General features: G+C 41.2%; 1 protein-coding gene across 1 annotated transcript in view; it reads left to right on the top strand.

The window, feature by feature from the left end:
- Positions 1-19522, top strand: part of vstm2la (V-set and transmembrane domain containing 2 like a) — a 44303-nt gene extending 24781 nt beyond the window's left edge. Inside the window, exons 2-4 of the mRNA XM_076095558.1 lie at positions 11810-11979; positions 12257-12301; positions 18846-19522. Coding sequence (XP_075951673.1) covers positions 11810-11979; positions 12257-12301; positions 18846-19286 — 656 coding nt within the window. The 3' untranslated portion in view covers positions 19287-19522. The remainder of the gene's footprint in view (positions 1-11809; positions 11980-12256; positions 12302-18845) is intronic.
- The last annotated feature ends 2755 nt before the right edge of the window (positions 19523-22277 follow it).

Raw genomic sequence — 22277 nt, 5'->3', positions numbered from 1 at the left:
TTCTCTGAAACTAGTCATCCTCCCACGGCTGCACCGATGTGGAAGATAAGAACACTGCAATAACACCAAAAAGAAAAGAAATGACTAAAAAGCCAGCACATTTCTTTTTTTTTAAGAAGCTTGTGGTTCATTGCCCTGTTGAACATGGCTCTACCTCTACACTTCTTTTGTGTGTCTATATTGGGAGCTGCTATGGAGTCACCTTGGAGATGGCTTTATTGATCGCTCTGTCTCTCGGAGTGAGCTGCACACCTTTTTAAATTCGTTGACTGAATGTTTTGGCGAGGTGATTTTATTTTTTTTTGCTGTGTGCTAGTACGCCGAGTAGCTGAGCCATTTGGGAGAAGAAGCAGAAGTGTGAAGAGAAATGCACTGCAGGGCACACATAGCAACAGAGCCTAAACACAACTGTCGGGCCACCGTGAGGCTGACAGTTTGGGTTTACTGGATGGATTGCCGTGAAATTCGGTGCATTTAGTACACACAAGTGTTTTAAAATGGGCTTTTTGTTTTTATAAACGAGGGAGGAAAACATATGCTGCCATCCCACATATCTTATTTTGTCAATACACTGCTCAGGTTGAATTCTTGTTTGTCATGTAATAGAGCATTTTCTTTCATTTTGTGCTTGCTTCTCTAAAATTCCAATTAACATTTTACATATAGTTCTTTCAGCAGCATGTATGGTATTTTTATACCTATTAATTCTTTATTTTTTCCCCTCTTTAAATAAAACTTTCTCAAAGGTTGTGTTGTAAATCAAAGCTTCCAGTAATCCCTAAAAAAAATCTTGATTTGTCCGTGTGTATGTGTTCTGAAGTTTGGTGAATGATTCATATCTGAAATATGTGACCTTCCTTTTGTGCCCCAGGTTCCCTAGTTGGTTTCCATATTTGGGATTTGTATTGATGGATTATTCCTAATATGTGCTGATTCTTAAAGATACTCGGTTGCAGTTCTGATATTTAAAGAAAATTTAAAATCCTGCATGCCTAATGTGTTATTTTGTTATTTATTGGTTTAAATTTGGTTGCGGACCTCTGTTTGTGTTTTGAGTCGGTTGTGCCGGACTAAGCGCTAACACTTAACACAGCTGATCAAATACCTGCAAAACCAATGGTCTTCAGTGCTAACTGTTAGCATGCTAACATGCTGAAACATGCTAACATGTTTCAGCATGGTCAACATTATGTCTGCCAAACAAGACTGTGTTAACGCTGTCATTTTGCACATGTTAGCATGCTGACATTTAGCATTCATCTCATGGCGTGGTATTCTTCCCTCAAATGCACCGCAACACTTTCACGCAACTCCAATGTCAAATAAATTAGTGTATGAATAAAAAAAGGATAAGCATTTGTGCTGTAGCGCTGAACATACTCAGAGATACACTTGTTGATGACATCTAACACTTGCCTCTACGGAGGTTGAAGGCAACTATTGTAAGAAAAATATCTGCTAAATGAATGTAACTTGATTTAAACAGAGGCAACACATTAACCATAGTTTATGTTCATTATTGACCATGTGAACAATATATGTTATCAGCCACTGAGTAGAGATTTTTAGTATAAAGTTGCATTTTGTTCTGAATGGGCTTCACTGAAAGTATACCACAACAGAAGCTTATGGCGAAAAAATGTTCAATTCCCGATAACCTTGGCCTCCTTTCATTAAATTAGAGACTCCGTATGCAAGCGGCGTGTCTTTTACAAACCCTCATGAACACCAAGGCGCGGCTCATAAACGCGGCGGCATTTACACATGGCTGTTCAAACCTTTGTGTCATCCATCACTATTTCATGGCTGGTTAGCTCAGCTCCTGCCGCGCTGCCCACACACACCGTTTCTTTTACCGAGGCACGTAAAATACCATTACGCACCTCGCCATGACGCGTTTCTGACACATTCCATTTTTTTGAGAACATATTTTGGGGGGCGGGGGTTCAAGGTGAAGCGCGAACAGAAATAGATTGATGATACTAGAGGACTGGTAGAAATTGCATCTCCGTTATAACATAGAAACGGGTTAATCCTAAAACAAGAGGAAAAGATTTTCTGTGTTTACATAGAAAGTTGTCTCGTTCTTCTCCGATTTGTCGCTCAAACTGGTCAGATTATCTTCCCCACTTGGGAAACTGTTGTTAAATCCTTGACAAATAGCAGTATGGGTAGGATTATGTGACTTTCCACAAGTGTAGGAAGTTTTCTTCGGAGAGAAAAACTGACTGAAAGGTCTTTTTTTATTCATGTTTTGAAGCGTCGTCTCTAAATTCCCCTTCCCTGACTCACATTATCCCATTCCGTTGTTTAGACTACTGATTAAAGTCGTGACGTATTGTTGACCTTTTATATGAATAGGGAAGAAAGGCACAACAAATTCCACTGAATTCATGTGTGGTTTCTCATTACAGCATCTTAAAAAGAAAAGAAAAAGAAGCTACAGAGACAGTCTTTGGGTTTGCTCGGGCTTAGGGGCTTCCGGCAGGTTCTCAGTGTAACTGACGGCAGCTGTTTACCACAGAGCTGTGTAGAGGCACATTATTAGAGCGTGAAGCTTGTTATGAGGCCTTGCGAGAGACTCGTTAGTCGCTAATTATTTCTAAAGGAGCTGCCTGGCGAGTCTGGATGGAAATGAGTAGATGCAGAGAGACAGTAGGAGGATGGATGTGGTGTTGCAGAGACGGAGGTCAAAAGACTGTGTGTCTAAACCTGCTGGGAGTTTATTCAGATTAAAGGTTGGCTTGTGGCTATATGGGCCTTTTGTGAGACAATCCCTATTTATTGGAGGGATAAAAGAGAGGAAAGAAATGTATACGTCCCAATCAAGTTTTTTTTTGCTCCAGATCCAAGTCGTTTCATATCGAGTATCTGCTGATGCCGATCCGATGCTTTTATTTTTCTAGACAATACAGCTGCAAAATGCACACTCCGAGTACATTAAAGCTCTTAAAAACAATCCAACGTAGGTATCTTGACAGTTGAATAGCTTCGCATTGCTTGCAGGTTCCCTTAAATCTGACTTTTGAACAAAATGTGTTTCCCGATTCTTCCTGCCGGTGGCTCGTGTCTCATTACCTGAATCATCGGTTTTGGGGTTGGACAGCTTATGCATCTTAATTCTTTTACACTTGTTGGTAGTTTGTCGTGCACAGCAGCTTTTAGGCATGTTGCTGTTGTTTGCTAGCAGACGAGGCGAGTGACAAGGAGCCACATTCACACACATGAATAGTTTTGCTCCTCCGGTGTGGGAGGGAGTTAAATGCAGCTTTACATTTTTTTTAATACCGTATGTCTTTATTTTTTGGGGCATTTGGTCCATAAAACTGACAAAAAGAGAGAAAAATCAAGCGTGATCATAGCTTTTGGATCTATTCAGATCTATCTATTTATTCATATATACTGGTGATACTTAGTACACAGTATATCTCATACCTGGGCTGCAGTCAAAGAAAAACAGGGGAGGGGGGGGAGTTTCTCTCCGGCTGGCTGTGATCAACATATTATCTCTCTAAATGTCAGCTCCTCCACCGACTCCATGTCAATCCTCTTTTACCTGCTCTTACTTGATTTCAAAAATGGCAAGATTTTCTTTCCTAATCCTTCCTCACCTTCCGATATAGTTTTTTCTTACTTTCATTGATTTTACAACTTACACATTTCCTCCAGTCCAAGCTGCCTCTTAATGACACTGAAAGCAAAGTTGTGTCTCCAGTGTATACAGTATATAGGCTCATTAAAGTGTGTGTGCGTGTGCGTGTGTGTGTGTGTCTACATGGGCATTAGCAAAGGTTTATGGGTATCTATTTTTCCCTTTTCAATATCTTCAGACTTTGCCCACAATCACATGAGATGACATTTTACAACAAATGCAGAGTGCAGATAAACTTAAACAGAACATGTCGATTGACAGACAACATCTAAAGATGTAAATGCACCATCTTCGTTTGATCGGCGGATGTCTGGATTGTGGCATCAAAGCCACTGCAATCAGCGGTTCAACAGGTTGATCCTTTATACCAGTGGGCTCTGTTTCAGTCCGTGCGTCTCACTGTGAGAGAAGAACAGCATCTCACAGGCTGCATGTTTTTTATGCATAGCACAGAGGACAGAAATAGCCCCGGCTCTCCAGCCCTGCATTTCTTATTGTTCCAACCACGAGCTCTGAGCCAGGCGACTGATGTGGTCTTTCAGAGCGGAGTAAGGCCCCTGCTGGATGAGACGCCAGATTCATGTGCCTGTGTTATTCCTGGTGGCGATGGAGAGGACAGACTGGAGTTTGAGAGCTGATACTGCACTGCACAGAGAAACACTGCATCTAGATCTACTGTCCCCTGATTACAAATACAACAAATATACAGCCAATCCTTTAATGTTACTTTGATTACAGATTATTTGATGTTAAGGTTTTGTTTCGCAATCTCTTGAATGATCAAGCGAGCCTCTTCATCCGCCCGATGCCTCTCTCAGATACGTGTGCTGAACACGAGATGCATGAAGCACACTCACTTCAAACAGCTTTGTACTACAAAGGCGTCATTGTTATTCTGAACTCTCCGCACCCATTGGGTTTCTGCGAGGAAGTAATCGTTGGGTGTTGATGTGGTAATAATTTCTTGTACAGAGGTGGCACCTTTTGTTGTGTTGAATTACAGAAAAAAACAAAAAAAGCTGACCTGTCCTTGGTGTTCTGGCTGAACCCTCTGGCTCAGGAAGCCATGTTCTCCTTTTAACCTTTTTCATTTGATTAAGAGGGAAAACAGTGTTTGACCTGCGCTGTGGGGAGGCAGGCAGGCAGGCAGCTGGGATTTGGGCCAAAACAGCAGGAAGCTGAGCTCAAGTGGGGGGAGCTGGCAGGGCCAAGGGTGGAGAAGGTCCACAGGCACACACACACACACACACACACACTTCCTTGTATCTGTGTGTGTGTGTAATTAGATAAACAAAAACAGATAATTTACTCCGGAATTGATTACGTAGAACCAGGCGGCAAACTTCGGTTCTGCTGAGTGAAGCCAAGTGTCTTAACACTTGCATTCTCTCTACTGGCCAGCAGGGGGCGACTCCTCTGGTTGCAAAAATAAGTCTGGTTGTATAGAAGTCTATGAGAAAATGACCCTACTTCTCTCTTGATTTATTACCTCAGTAAACATTGTGAACATGAGTTGATGGTCTCAATCTCTAGTTTCAAGTCTTCTTTATTACAGCATGATGTTCATTTAGTAAATGATGGTCCTTTTAAAGCGGAGTATGCTTTAGGGCGGGCTTACTGTGATTGACAGGTCGCTGCTGCTACCAGATCCGTATTAGGCATCACTACGTCACTAATCCGCATTCCAAACATGGTAACTTCCGTTCATCGGTTGCAAAAAAAAGATTCATCCGGAGTTTTCATTTGAAAGGGATCACCACCTTATCGTGATGTGGGGGTTTGCGTGTCTCGATGTGACCGGTGGAGCTACGTTGGCTGGAGTCTTGTACTCCTGGTAGAGACATCTGTACCGAACAGGTCAAAACCTTCTGGTCCTCCAGGTTTGAGGTTGGGCTCATAACTCTCTCTTTAAAACCGTATTATTACAAAATACATTTTATTAGTCTGTGAATAAATGCTAGATCTCCTCAAGACCCAAGTCTAGATCTCGTGTGCTTGCCACTTGCTGATTGAAGTGAAGTGGGTTAACCTCAAAGTTAGCCACAACTCCGGCTCAGGCGCACTAAAGATGGGCTGAGCCACAACGTGGACCACTGGTATTCTCCTCTGAGCTTTATTTCCAACATTTCTATTGTTTAACTGATGGCATTAATCAGTCCAAATGACTTATTGTCGGTTCAGGGTTAAATGGTTACTTACTAACATAGTTCCAGATACAGGCCTGGCTCTCTCTCTCTCACTGAGGTAAATAAATAAACAGAATATACTGATAATTAGTTATTTACTGTACACACTGCGTAAATTGCACCAGCTGCAAACACAGCAAGGTTCTGTTTTGTATCAGAGGGAAAACTCACAGAATATTTTGACAACATATGGCAAACGCAAAGCCTGCATTGCTGAAAACTCCAGTGCACACAAGTTTCCCATCTGCTAATCTTGGATAAGACCACACACTTATGATACAAGGGGTGGACCTTCTCGGGTCTTATTTTGATCCAACGAGGATTTCAAAACTTCATTTGAAATCTAACGGGAAAATCTCAATCAACAGTGTCTCTCAGAGACAGCATATTGTTCGTGTGTGGCTGCAGGTTTGATTGCTCACACTGTACTGACTAAACTCCAAACCTGCTCCCTGTCTGCTGTTCTTGCTGAGTCTGACCTCTGACCTCCCGTCGGAGAAGAGCGCAAGAGCTACACTACCCGTAACATTAACTACAGCGCATCACATAATGAACAGCATTCAGATTCAGAGGCTGATGCACACAGTTCCAGTTTCATTTCAGCCATTTAGCAGACGTAGAAAATATGCAAACACGAGAGATTTTACTCTCTGCTGTTTGAGTGAAGCCGTAACCACAGCGGCATTTACATTTAAATATATAGAGGCTATCCATTAGGGAATATTAGACACATTAGCATTGTAATGAAAATACAATTCTACTTAGCAGAGGTGTAATTGAAGAAAACAGCAATATAAGCCCTCCTCTTTCTCGGAGTGTAACGGAGGACGCCCATAAATCAGCCTAATTGCTGTTATGGTGGCGAGTGAGTCACGCGGTGATGGTGGGAAGCTCTTGAGAGTACTGTATGCAGCCCGATGCACCACCAGCCATCTCGCACACCGAACAGCATTGACATTCAGGGGCTGATGCCGCCGGCTGCCCGATCATGCAGCAGGCGCCATCTATTTTGCAACAAAACAACAAGTAGAAGCGAGCCGTTTGCAACTTGTCTCACATCGTCTGGTTCACACGGCGGCAGTTAAAAAGAAGGGTAATTCATGTCATGGCTTCACATCAGTGATCATGTTTAGGCAGACAAACGATATTTGAATAAGATGTTTCTTTCATGATTCTATCTACATTTAGATTGTAACAGTATGGTAGTTTGTAATATGGTCGATTGGTGATTTCTTTAGGTTTTTCCAGTGGTTGTGTAGATGCTGTTTCAGTGTCTGTAGTATGTATGAGTTTACATTTTAACCATACACATGGGGCAGAAATCTATTGCTGGACTGACCTTCATAATTACAAACTGCTGGCCGCAATTAGCGGGTGCTTTCTTCCTCAGAGAAGTTCACTGTTGATTATTCATGCAGGGGAACATTCTAGTCCCCTGATGAATCAGCTTTAGCTTTGGTTGTCAGCAGTGTAAGGCAGTTACAAAGATGTGACGTGTAGGTATAGAGGATTAGGAGTTGTTTTTATTTAAGGAGCCCTTTGTGGAATTCCGAGCAAATCCATGATTGAGGGATTGCCTCCACATGGCTCTCGAACACGACGATGGTTGAGCTTGTGGCTAAGAGCTAACGGTGTTAACAGCTCAAACGGTGCAAACATATCGGTTACTGGTGATAATCGCCGTTTGAGGGCAGTACAGAACAGCAGCCATTAGCTAGCAAGGAGGGCACACAAACAGGGACTCACATGCACTAACATGCATGGCAGCCGGACCATTAATATGCTCCATTGATGCTCTGAATGTCATATAGAGAAGGCCCCTTTGACAGAACTGTGCTGTTGCTGACTGATCAGCAAGGTGATGTACTCAGGTTTCAATTAATAATTTATAATGAATTAATTGCAGTTTTCAATTCACTCAATTCAAATGTTTGTGGTTGTTTTGAAGTTTTTGTGCATTGTTAAATTACTGTGCAGAGAAACATGGAAGTGCAGGTCTTTTTCCTCAATGCAGTAAAAACTACGTTAACGATGACTCTGGGACATCTAAATGGGATTCCACCAATATTTAAACTGAATCAACTTAACTCCGCAACAAGCTGGACACACAGCTCTGACAAAAGAGGCGGAAAAAAAGCTCTGCGGAGCTGCGAAGTCTGGTTATAATTCTGTGCGTGTGCGGCAGACTCCTTTCTTATTACGCAGCATCATTTGATTGAGTGTTACTGTAAAAATATTGATTAGTGGAGCTTTAAAGTTATTAGTCACACCAGCGTTCGACAAGACACAATGTTCAATCTGAAGCGCATTGATCTCTTGCCACAAATATTGCCCACCCACTCATTAAAGCGAAACTTGTGTGCATTATGGACAGTATATCACTTTCAAAGTAACTCCCGTGATTCTCATTTGAAATGACTGTCTTTGATGTAAACCAGTCCTTCCCTTCTTTCTGACCTTGTCGTTTCAGAGTGCTCATCATCCCAAGGTAGACCCATGCTGCCCGTGTAAACAGGCTATTAGATGGAGTATGGTGGAGGTTTTAGGGAGGCTGGAGTAATACCGTGGCGCAAAGAAACATCTCCCGCTCCCCTTTTTTTATCACGGCTGTAATTACCGCATTCCATTTGTCAAAGAAATAAACAATAACCGGCGCCCGCCCGCAGCTATCTGCTACCTCGCACATTGTCCTCCGCCTTCCTCCTCCTCTTCTTCTGTCTCTCTCGCTCTCTCTCATATTAATTCCTCCCTTTATCCTAACGATATATTAGTCTCTCACAAACACACAGAGGCTCGCTCTCACCAACACCGACCCCGCTCATTAATTCAATCTCTGGTGTTGATTTATTCTCTCGCTCATCGCACAAATCCAGAGTTTCTCCTTCACATTTCTGGGTCCATCTCCACTACTTGCTCCCCCGCTGTAGATGGGTGGACGGGGATGGTACTGTAGCTTTCGTTCAGCAATGGCCCGAGAGCCTTCCTCTCTTTATCTTGGAGATAATGATAATGCTTCAGGGTGAGCAGACCCGACTCATCGCAGCCTTTTATTGCCTCAACAATGAGAGCGTAAGGGCTTAGAGATGACTATTACCAAAGTGATACGGCATTAGATAGCCACGTGTTTGAATCATTGGCACACCAGAGTCGATGGACAATAGAGATTTGCAGAGCAGCAGATAGTGATTACATTTAAAGTGGTGATCTGCGAGAGTTTCTTTAAATTTTCTCCCAATTTGTTTTACAGTAAAAGCTGTTTTTGATGGGTGGATTTTGTAAATTGCTCAGTGAGCTTTATCTCCCTTACATTATAATGGACCGGTGATGAGTATCACAGTTTCCTGGTTTCCGATTGTGTGAAGCATTTGGTCAAAGAAATGTGCTCGGATTCCACGTTTCGGGGTTTCACAGCTAATTGGGAAAAAGACAGATTATCATTGCGAAAGAGGCTCAATCTCTTACACAGCAGTTTCTTTTTTTTTATGTCCAAGCTTTGAATATTATCAACATCAGAGGGGCATTGTTGCTGGCTCCGGCTGTGTAATGTCAAATCGATACCCGGTGCGCTTCGGGTTTCACAAATGAAAAATACAAGCAGATTTGATCAATGTACAAAGAGGGATGTATGACTGGAGGCTCGTACTGCTCTCGTAATACAAGACGGATCCATAGCGCAGCCTCAGTAGGTCGAACAGACGATGTTAATCTGTGACCGGCACTTAGTCGGTGCAGGTTTGACTCATTTTTATTGACTGATGAGCCAGACACATCTTTGAGCAGGACTCCTGCTCTCTTTTAGATAGCTGCATGATTAAAAAAACGTGCACAATCCTTCTGAAGTGTCACTCTCCTGTCAGGAAAAAGCTCCGAATGCCAGATTACACTTCAGTGACATCAAATGTGACTCAAATCCATGTGGTGCTGATCTTCGTTTGGAATAACACGCATCTCATCTAGCCTACTGGTTTCAAGGGGACTTCCACACACGTGTGGAGTGGAAAATATTGTGACAGTCACGGTATTGAAAATGCAGTTGCTATTATTTTCATGGTGATGGAAGAAGCTCTCATTACCGAAACATTAGTTGACTTCATCCACCTTATGTGAAATAGGTTCAGTTGTACCAGTTTTGGCATTTGATTTTTGGTTGCACATTTTCCTAATTCATTTCTGTAAATCAATTCTTGGCTATTTCTCTTCCCTTCCCCGTACTGTTAGTCAGAGCTGCCACTACTTATCTTAATGTAAATGTAGTCTGGATGTCAGTGGAGAGGAGAGGAAAAGATGACTATAATCTTTGTTTTCCTTGTCATACTAAAGTTTATTTTTTCCTTACCAATGAATGATTGTCTAACACAATTGAACATGTTTGTTTGATGGCATTTGAAACCACGCCACCATCACTGATTGTACACCGTTAAGACAAGACGATGTAACACCTGTAGCACACAGCGGACACGTTCTACAAACAGATGAAGTAGTTCATAGTAGACAGCATGTGCCGGTCCAGAGAAGACTGCTGCTCCTCTGGTGAGTTGTGCGATGATTTTGGGAAGTAGGACATGCGTTGAATCGGGGGTTGAAACCTACACCACATAAAAAAGGTTCTATTGTTTTAGCACAAATGTGCTAGCTGTGAACCGCTACTTTGAGCAAACAGCATATGCTGACGAGGAAGACTGCCTCGTCAGCATATGCTGACGAGGAAGACTGCCTCGTGTGGTTGAAAGCTCCAGAAAGATTCATTAAATGGACCTTTTATTTATTTTAACATGTAAAGAATGAAAGCAAATGACTTTGTTCACTGTGACATTATCCTTTTTATTTTTTCATGAGCAAAAGTAACATAGTATCGATTTGAGCGTGCAAAAAAAAATCCCTAAAAAGTTTCCTTCTCGTATGAAATAATTCCCTGCTGAGCTCCACTCAAAAAGGCTCGCCTTCAGTTTGACGGTTACACTCGGGTCTGTGGTTTGAGTTGGATGGTTAGGAAAAGGGTATTACAGAAATACATAGAAAGGAAAACATTATGCAAGTTAGAGGATTTTCCTAGTCCGGCAGTTACCAGTTTCCAAATTTAGGGATGCCAAAAAAACTTCAGTATACCCATGATAACTGACATTTACCATTCAGCTTGAGCCTATTTCCAAGTTTGATCCCTGTTCCACTGTCTGTTCAGATGTGTCCCAGTCAAAGGAGGAGCTTCAACAACTGATGGACAACTTGTGTCCCACCGTTATGGTTAGTTGTGAATATATCTGTGTAAGACAGGGAAACCACTGATGAAGACAGAAACATGTACCTGTTGTAAAACACAAAACAATAAATGTAACTTTCCCTCTTCATAAATGCGACTGAGTATTCGTGAGGAAAGGAGATGTGTGGCTCCCCTTTAAGCTAAATATCCAGGGTTCCTTTGTGCATTGTGGGGGTGACAGCTGGTCTGCTGGGTTTTGTTTTTATGGTTTTGTGCAGCTTGATGGGAACCAAAATGTTCCAAATGTGGGTTCAGATTCAGCTCCAGCTGCACCTGAATATAACACTCACTCTGTTCAGGTTCGGTATCATCGGCTAATTACAGATTGTGCAAATAAAGCTATGTAAAAGGATTTACTTAGCTCTCATGCTATAGGTTATAAGGTGCTGGTGAGTAAAGTATTTTCAATGGATTAGTGAATATGAAGCTCAAATATTTGCTTCGTGGGGTCACCAATGCGAAAATGTCTTCATCATTTCATGGTTTCCTGTATCTAACTCCTGTATAACTCTCCTGCTGGTTCTGGGTCTAGGAGTCATCCTGATCAGATGCCCGAACCACCTTAACTTGCGATTTAAGATAATAAAATCACAATAAATGTGACTTCTATCCATCAGGAACAAACGTCATATCTTTGGTGTATCTGACATGTTTTTAAAAAGGCAGTGATAATGACATCATGTGTTAACCGTGTCCCCTTCTGTGTCTGTCCAGCCATGTTCACAGAGGTGCCTCATGATATGACTGCTCAGAAGGGTCAGGACGTGGAGATGGCGTGCTCCTTCAGAGGGGCGGGGACGCCCTCGTATTCACTGGAGATCCAGTGGTGGTACATCAGGAACCATCTTGACTGGACGGACAGACAACCCTGGACCACCAATGAAGTAGGTTGATAGCAGGAACTCTGCTGCCTTTCTGATCTCTTTTGCAACACCTGTAAATGAACCCTCCATCAATCAGCAGCCTCTATTTCAGGCTTCAGCTTCATTTTGGGGAGAATCCAAGGTCAATTCTTACAACACCTTGTTCTAGTGTTACCTGCATGGGTTCATGTGGATTTATCTATTGGTTGACACTTGGGTACATATTCTATAATATGTCTATAACCCCATTATAACTGTAATCTAACTGCAATAATAAATTCTTCAAATATTGTTCTAGGTGGCTCCTGAGGAGGAGATGCCAAAGGATGCTACAAAGATAAGTGTGAGTAAACCACTATCTCCTGTCATTCTTGTGAAACAAAGCCTCATATTTGCGGTGGTGTTATATGATGAAATGAGGCACAAAGCCCTCGTGATTAAATTAAAATGTCTTCTTCCAGGTGTTGTACTTACAAGGATCTCTTTTTCACTCGGTGCTGTTAATGCCCCAGACGACGCATCAACACATTCACTCCTTCCTTGACGGGTTTGCAGAATCACAGTGTGAGCCAAAGAGCAGGGGGGTCGTCCTCGGGAGGGGGGGTTTCTCAGATTCTGATAAACGCCCCCTGCGTCCTTATGACTTCAACACCGAATCCAAATAATAAACCGTGAAGGGGACAAGCTGGGGAAGTCAGCAGAGCTTTTTATATATCTCCTCCTGTATCCATGCTTTAACTCACCCAGGTGACCATCCCCACAACAAGCAGTCGTGTAACGACTAGAAATCTGGACTTTTATTTTGAATTTACTGCAGAAGTGAGCAGAATGTAGGAACTACTGCACATTACCTCCACACCAACATGTTCCTCTCACTAAATCTCCATGCCGAGCAGTGATGTAAATACAGTTTTATGTGAAGTAAAAACATATCTGATGTGCAAAGTTGTGTAGCGCAGAAACACACACACACACACACACACACACACACACACACACACACAAAACATGAAGCCTCTGTTCTTCCTCCCAAGAGGCCAACTGCTGCTGATTCGCTATTATGAAAGCACCAGCTGTGGTTTTGGTGACTGAATTTGTGTGTGAGTGTGTATGTATATATGTGTTTGTGTGTGTGTGTGTGTGTGTGTGTGTGTGTGTTTGTGTGGGTGGAGCCCGAACACTGCAGGCTATACAGCTGGGAAATGATGATGAGCTTTCTCTATATAATGAATGTCGGCCCACATTCATATAGTACAGCAAAAACACGCAGACACAAACTGATGACTTGTGCTACAAAACATCATTAAGCTTTCACATACTGTCAGTTTGTGGTGGAAAAAAACGATTCAATAGTACCGAGTGAGTCCTATGATACTGAGATTACGAAACATTGAGAAAAAAGTTTGTCTTTAAAGTATTTATTCTCTGCACAGAGAAGGTTCAATCGTCATACAGGAGGAATGAACCCAGAGTGTTGGTTGTGTACGACTTATAAAGGCCTTGAGCACATGGTGGGATAGGAGGAGTTCATCACGAGCACATCTGGACAACAGTGACCAATCACTGATTAACCATTGAATGGTTAATCAGTGATTGGTCCACTATGAAGCCCCTTATCTAAGTTGACAATATCATGCCCTTGATTAAGACACACATCCAATATTACTGAGAGGACCCTTACTGACCATGTCTGACTTGTATTAACCTATCAAAGAGTGGTCAGAGAATAACACAGATAGATAAGTCACAGGGGAAATTTGCCATCACAACACGCACATGCAGGGACCGGCACTCGTGCATCTACCGCCGTCACAGGCAGGAAGGATAAACAAAGTCGTATTTATATCTTGGTACGTCACATGTCTCGATGTCCCCAGACTCTTAGCTTCTCTGTGATGTGAACTTGCAAAGCTTTTACTTCCAAGATGTGGTATCTTTGTACTTTCAAGGCCCAAAATAGATTTTTTTTAAGCAGCACCTTTGTCTGAGAGTGTGTGCGTGTGAATGGGAGTGATGGGCTGGGAGGAGTGTATCCAGGCTTTACATAACATCTAGTATACTGTGGCTCTTATATTTTGTGTTTGTATCTCTCTATCACTGTCTACATACATACATGTTAAACCTAATTTCATCTTAAACATTGCCACGCCCAATTCATAATAAGCAGCTGTAAACCTTTCATATGTATTTTTACTGAACTTGTACGCACCAACGACACTAATACCATTAATGGAAACGTATGTTTTGGGGAACACTCATTTGCTTTCTTGCTGAGTTAGATTAGAAGAGACATTGATACAACCTTTTGACAGACAAAACACACAAACTCAAAAGCACTTTAAAAAACAACAACACATTCACACTGTTTCCTCCTGCCTCCAGTCTTTATGCTAAGCTAGGCTAACCATCTCCTGCCTGTAGCTTCATAGTTGATAGACAAACATGAGTGGTCGATAAGCACATCATTATTTTTGCATTACAGTTAAAGTCAGCAAAGTATATTGTATGATTTTTATTTTCTAATAAAAATACATACTATACTTTTTTAAATAAGTTTTTACAACATTAGACTATTTTTTCTTCAATTTTTTTGAAATATGACTTTTTATGACTTTTACTGACATATTGTGACCTTTTATGACTTTTTTCGACATCCTTTCCTTTACTTTTAATGGCATGTTATCATTTGAGTTCTTCCCACTTTTTTGTCATGCTATACTATGACTTTTGTTAACGTGCTATACTATGAATTTTGTCGACATACTATATACTATGACTATTTTATTACTTTTTTCGACATACTTTTCACGGTATGGCAAACAGACAACAGTGAATGGACCCAAATGCGGACAGACACATGGAGCAGAAGGATGATAAACGGTGATTTTAATAAAGAAATGTCCAAAACAAAACTTACATGCCAAGTCAGTCCAAAACTTAATAACTGAAATCCAAATTAACAGAATCATTCAAAATGACATATAAAACAGGATGAGGTACAAAAGATAACTGCACGAAGGATACAAACAGGAAAGATCATGAGAGAAACCTCTCCTCAACGGATGGATCCCAGACGTCCTAATAGCCAAACAAGGCCTGTAGGGTGGGGGGAGGGGGTCCGGAGGAGGGATGTCTTGGACAAAGTGGCCAGAGAGCTGAAGAATGGGGGGGGGACCTCAGACTCATGGTCTGGGGCCTAGGCAGGCAGAACCCCAGGGCATCCAGGAGGACAGCCAAACGGGCTGAACCATCCCCCATCAGCAAATTACTTTATTCCATCATGCTATACTATGACTTTATTTCATCATGCTATACTGTGACTTTATTCCATCATGCTATACTATGACTTTATTCCATCATGCTATACTATGACTTTATTCCATCATGCTATACTGTGACTTTATTTCATCATGCTATACTGTGACTTTATTCCATCATGCTATACTGTGACTTTATTCCATCATGCTATACTATGACTTTATTCCATCATGCTATACTATGACTTTATTCCATCATGCTATACTATGACTTTATTTCATCATGCTATGCTGTGACTTTATTTCATCATGCTATACTATGACTTTATTCCATCATGCTATACTGTGACTTTATTCCATCATGCTATACTATGACTTTATTTCATCATGCTATACTATGACTTTATTCCATCATGCTATACTATGACTTTATTCCATCATGCTATACTATGACTTTATTTCATCATGCTATACTATGACTTTATTTCATCATGCTATACTATGACTTTATTCCATCATGCTATACTATGACTTTATTTCATCATGCTATACTATGACTTTATTCCATCATGCTATACTATGACTTTATTCCATCATGCTATACTATGACTTTATTCCATCATGCTATACTATGACTTTATTTCATCATGCTATACTATGACTTTATTCCATCATGCTATACTATGACTTTATTCCATCATGCTATACTATGACTTTATTCCATCATGCTATACTATGACTTTATTTCATCATGCTATACTGTGACTTTATTCCATCATGCTATACTATGACTTTATTCCATCATGCTATACTATGACTTTATTCCATCATGCTATACTATGACTTTATTTCATCATGCTATACTGTGACTTTATTCCATCATGCTATACTATGACTTTATTCCATCATGCTATACTATGACTTTATTCCATCATGCTATACTATGACTTTATTTCATCATGCTATACTGTGACTTTATTCCATCATGCTATACTATGACTTTATTCCATCATGCTATACTGTGACTTTATTCCATCATGCTATACTATGACTTTATTCCATCATGCTATACTATGACTTTATTCCATCATGCTATACTATGACTTTATTCCATTATGCTATACTATGACTTTATTTCATCATGCTATACTATGACTTTATTCCATCATGCTATACTATGACTTTATTTCATCATGCTATACTATGACTTTATTCCATCATGCTATACTATGACTTTATTTCATCATGCTATACTATGACTTTATTCCATCATGCTATACTATGACTTTATTCCATCATGCTATGTATACTGTAGCGTCATGTGAAGCAACGTCTGTTTCTGATGACAGCGGCCGCTGATCACAGCTGTCAGTCAGCTTTATCAGCTGGAGAGACTTTTGACAGAGTTTGTACCGTACACATGATCACAGTACTTATACTAATAAAGACAGTTATCATCACTGCCTGTTACCTGTTTCACAAACTGCATTGAGTATTTATACTGTGTTCTGTGTCCTGTTTATAAGCGCAGAATACGTTTGTCATATTTACTAATTATTTGCATCTATATGTTTTGAAATTCTGATTGTGAAGTCATTAAATAACCCAGAATATGATTATGGTTTCTCTTGAACACTGGAATTAATTTATTAGGCTCCACGTTTCGGGGGAAATTGAAATGATATAACTCATCAAACCCAACACTCAGGAATGATCAGTCCCACGTGACTGAATGGAAATGATGACAAATGATGTAAAAAGTGTTTCCTCTCTCCAGCTCTCTCTGACTTTAATTGTCTCCAGAATAAAAGTTATTGAGGGATCTGAGGGATCAGATCATGAAAAGACAAATCTTTCTAATAAATGAAGAAAGTTATTTGTGGTCCTTTTGTTGTTCAGACCTACAATTACTATATATTTAAACCAAATGGTGAATCAGAAAATTAATCAAGTATAAAACTTGAGTTCAATCTGTAAAATGTCTTCAATCTGGTAAGAAACTCCAGTGATCTTGAGAACAATCAGATCAGTCCGATCAGCTGCAGCGTCCAATCAAATAACTGATGAATGAAGGGGGCGTGCCGGCCGCTAAAACACTTCCTGGAAGGCTGCTCCCGTGCATCCTCACTCTTCAGCAATCCCTCCTCGCTCCTCAGAGCAGAAATAAGAGCTTTGGGACGGCGAGGAAATGTCAAATAAGAGACTTGGGATGTACCCTTTGACTTTTTTTCGACATGCTATACTAAAATACATGTTGCATGGCTGGGAACAAAACAATAATGCACGGGAGCGGAGAGCATCTCGCCGCCAGAAAGGTGGAGCTTTACACCGGGCCCAGGTGCCTCCAATTAGTGCAATCAACACCTCCAGGTACCTGTTGCATGAAAGAGACATATACAAGTAAACAAGCCAGCGGACCGTCACAGCATACTATACTATGCATTTTGAATGGCATTTTTATGGCATATTATACTATGACATTTCTGCGACATACTATAGTAGGCTATGGCATTTTAATGGCATACTTATGACATACTAGAATATGATAATATCTGATGTAATTTATGACAGTTTGGCCATTTTGTGGCTTTCTATGCTTTGGCATTTTTATGGCATTCTATATTCAAAAGTTCTATTGGCATAGTATATTATGACATCTTTAGGGCATAGAGTATAACATTTTCTATGACATACAATAGTAATACTTTGTTATGGCATATATTACTATGGTTTCTTATATATATATAAACATTTTTATGACATACTATGTTATTTTTTTTCATGAAATACTATATGATGACATTTTAATGGCATACTTTGACTTTGAAAATCCTATGTCACACTATACTATGACATGTTTTATAGAATACTATACTATGACCTTTGGTCATTTTTCTTATGGTCATTGTACTTCATCAGGTACATAAAAAAGGCTACCGACAACATTAAATGTTAAACTGATGTTATAACAGTTGCTACTGGGGGTATGAATCATTGGCTTAGCAGCGATTTAACTGATGATTTAATGGTTAGTATGAGTGGGACTGATTTTCCTGTAGTGCTTCATTGCACATTCGCATTACGCACTCTTTGTCTGCCATGTTTGTTTATTGCGTGCAGCGTTAGCGGTGTTAGATTATGGGATGTTCATCATGGAAGAAATAGACCTGATCACAAATGCTGAATTGTGTTTCAGGAATACATTTATTTCCAATTAATGGTTTTGTTCCGTTGCCATTTTGAAGCAACATTGAAAATACCCACCTGTCCTCTCCTGGGGCCATTTACGTCTTTCGGGTATGATAACGTTTCAAGGTTTTTGCTTTAAACGAGAGTACATTAACTTTTGAAAGAAGAATTAGGTCATTCCTCCTCTTCCAAATGATAAGTGAACAATAAAATAAACTCTTGCTCAATTTAATACACTCAAAGGTTTTGCCGCCACAGCTTTACGTGGTGTGATATGACCAGTAGCTTATGGTGGCTAATGTTAGCAAACTTTAGATAGCTTTGTAACTGATAATGTCACTTTAATTACTTAAGATATCCTGTTATTGACACAGCAGTGGCCACTCGGCAAAAGTTGCTACTTTCTAACTTTTCTCTCTTTATTTCGTCCACCGTTGCCAGGTTGTGAAGGTTGTAGGAAGCAACATCTCGCATAAACTCCGCCTCTCCCGGGTCAAGCCGTCTGACGAGGGCACCTACGAGTGCCACGTCATCGACTTCAGCGACGCCGCGGGTGCCCGCCACCACCGCGTCAGGGCCTACCTGCAGGTGGTGCCAGAGAGCGACATCCCCACCAGCAACCGCAACGACAACTTCGAGGCCCTGGACGACACCAAGGGCGACGACGCCGAGTCTCACGCCGGCGCCAAAGAGCACGCCCACGGCCATCACCAGAACCACGGGCACCACCAGGAGAAGGGCAAGCGGCCCTCGTCACCGGCCCACCACGGCCACAGCCACAGCGGCAGCAGTCAGCAGCAGAAGGCGGGCAGAGAGCTGAGGAAGAGGGACGCGGACAGTAACCGCAATGACTGCACCAACGAGCCGAGCTGCGCGCCGTAGATGCTGGCTCATTACACCCGAGTGATAGATTACGCGAGGATTGCGTAACGTGACGCGTGTCACAGCATGAAAAGCTATTCTTCCCACACAGCTCCAAATCGAGAATCTCTAGAAATGTACAGTGTAGGGCTTGTTCAGAGCACGGTGCTGGGAAATGTAGCTTTTTCCTGCTGTGCGTGGGTCTGTCAGTAAAGCCTTGCTTTACGACATTCAGCAGGGGGGGGGGGGTCACTTGTCTTGCTATTTACCCATGTTCCACTCTTGTACTTTAGATACTGTAAATGACACAACCCTGCTTTCAGGCTCATACTTCTTCCACTGCCTTACTCTCTCATTTGATACACAGTTCCTTTTATTCTGAGGGTGCACTGAGTGACATCAAACCAGTCAGTAATTCTTCCCTGGAAATCTTGTCGAAGTCTGATTCCTTCGCTTTGAACGCAGAGCACTAGCTTCACTGCATCTTTTTGTGTGTTCTAATAACCTGAGTACAGTTGCAAAATCTGTGTGCATCCGAAATTCAGCAATTTATTCTGTGTTTACTCCCGGAGGGGGGGGAGAAAACATGCTTCCTTCAGCAGAAACTCATCAAGGACAGATACGGCCTCAATTCATTCGTGTTGGAGTAAACACAGTGGCAAAAACAAAAAATCCCAGTGTGGGATTTTTTGTTTCCCCACATTTGTGCGCAATTCAAACAGAGCACATCACAGGCTGTTTTCACCCCACCTGTTTTGGAAAGCCATGAAAGAATCAAAATCTGTGCCACTAAAAGAATCTGGCGTGCCTCTGAATCCACTCTGCGACAAGAAATCTACGGGAGAAATGTGATCTTGGTGCAAGATACTTTTTTGGAAGAGTAGTGCTGTAGTCCTATCCCAGCTTTAGTTCCCTTATTCCGATGCTCCGGCCCAGCGCTCAATCATTTAACAAGCCTCAATCCTCTCCACTACAAGCCTCTAATCCGCTCTGTATATATGACTGTATAATATGAAATAAAGTGCATGTTCAGACATTTTCTTAAAAACTTTTTCAACCAACCATACACAAAGACAGTGTGTTAGTTAACATTTGTTTTCATTTATTTGTTTGGTTCATTTAAAAAAAAAAAAAGTTCTGAATCTTTATTTCTTTTTTGGAAGTCCTGTCCAATAGAGATTTTATTTACTCAGCAGTTTTCAGTTGCTTTACTGCTCTCCAGAAGTGCTGTACAGACAGATGAATGACATGTTCTCTTCATAGCTGCTCAGAAAGGGGTTTCCCTTTATGTATCTTAGTACTTAAGCAGTGTTTCTCAAAACTACTGTGCTGTATGTGCAGGGCTGCAAACATGAGTGTTGCCGTGTTTTAATGAGCTTTGAACGTAGGATTCATTTTGTGCAGTTTGGGACTGGGTGTGTGTGTGTGGGGGGGGGGGGGGGTCTGAGAAGATGTGAGAGGCTATTTCACCTCTGCCAATTTTGTAACTCGATGAGGATCTCTTGGTTTGGATGCTTGCGTGAAGCGCAGGGCAACGCTTCGCTCTGAGGGGATCTAATGGGACAAGGTGAATGGGGGTCACGTTGTGGATAAAGCCCCCGGGCAGCGAGGGGCGAGAAGTAGGAGGAAAATGTTGTTAGTGAAACACTGAAATTGTCTGTTCACACTGCCTCAAAATACAGCCTGTGTCTCAAGGCCATGCGGGGGCTGTACTTCTCCGCTGTGTTATCCATCAGACGAACTGCAGCGCTCCTGTTATCGTTGGCCGTCCCGGTGGACTGGCAGGATGCTTTACTAACAGGGGAGTCATCAGCGGGATTGTTTTTTTTTTTGTTTTTTTTCAATAAGTAACTTTGATTTGATGTTTTGTAAAGAACAGATCACTGTAAAAAAAAAAAAAAATACAAAAAAAAGAGGTATAATGTACATTTCTTCTAGAATGTTCGGTCTCACACTAAGTGTATGGCTTTATCAAATGAAATAAATTGTATATGAAACATCAGTGGACATTTTTGCATTGATTTGGAGACGTGAGGGCAGAAGCTACAACCAGCTTAGATTTAATTTAGAGCAGGGGTCTCAAACTCAAGGCCCGCCACGTCATTTTATGTGGCCCGCGAATTCGCCAGCAAAAAAAAAAAAAAGTTTAAAAAGTTTAAATAAAAAAATAAATAATTTAAAGTTAGACTTGATAATAAAAATATCCCCTAGTCGAAATTATGAGATAGAAAGTCAAAATGATGAGATACTTAAACACAGTCATAGAAGCAGCTCTTTGGCTGGTTACCCTACATGTGACATGAAATGTATTGTGAGTACATTGAAGATACTTTAAACTGGCTTTACAACACATGAAATACTTCACGTGGGATTGTGCAAACGCATCCTTGAAAGGATTTTAAGCTTCGAACAAATAACTTGTTTGATATTTGTCTTTGCTATTTTCTTTAATAGTTTGATCTTTGATAGAGTAATGTGGGTTTCTTAACCCTAAATTAAAAGGATTTAAGTTATAATAACAGAAATGTGTTTAAATATATTTTTACATTTATAAAACTGCATGTACAATATTTTAACACTTGAATAAACAATAATCTTACATTTACAACCGGCCCTTTGAGGGCGACCGTGATGCTGATGTGGCCTAGAGTGAAAATGAGTTTGAGACCCTTGATTTAGACCCTCCTGGGCGCTCACTATATATTTATATCTAAAGGGTTATTGAGGGTGTTTGTACAGTGCTACGTCAGCTATGGTTTAGCTTCTGGCCCCCTGCTCTCTGCTCTGTGTGTGTGTCCGCGTGCATAAAGGAGAAACAGTATCAGGCAGTTGCCTGTGTTAGGTGCTGCCAAAGCCCCCAGTTCCATTGCTGCTGATGACTAATGGTGCTATTGTCAGCACTGGCAGCAGGATAAATAGCAACAGCGCAGCATGAGATAAAGAGGCACTGTGCTGCGTTCGCTAGCATTAAGCCGGGCCAGCCACATTCAAAACACGTGGCGATCTTAAGGC

The sequence above is a fragment of the Anarhichas minor genome, unplaced genomic scaffold, assembly GCF_050575085.1.
Source record: "Anarhichas minor isolate MPS153535 unplaced genomic scaffold, ASM5057508v1 ptg000020l, whole genome shotgun sequence".
NCBI classification, from domain to species: domain Eukaryota; kingdom Metazoa; phylum Chordata; class Actinopteri; order Perciformes; family Anarhichadidae; genus Anarhichas; species Anarhichas minor.
Note: the sequence above shows the minus strand (reverse complement) of the source record. Positions and strands in the feature narration are given on the sequence as shown.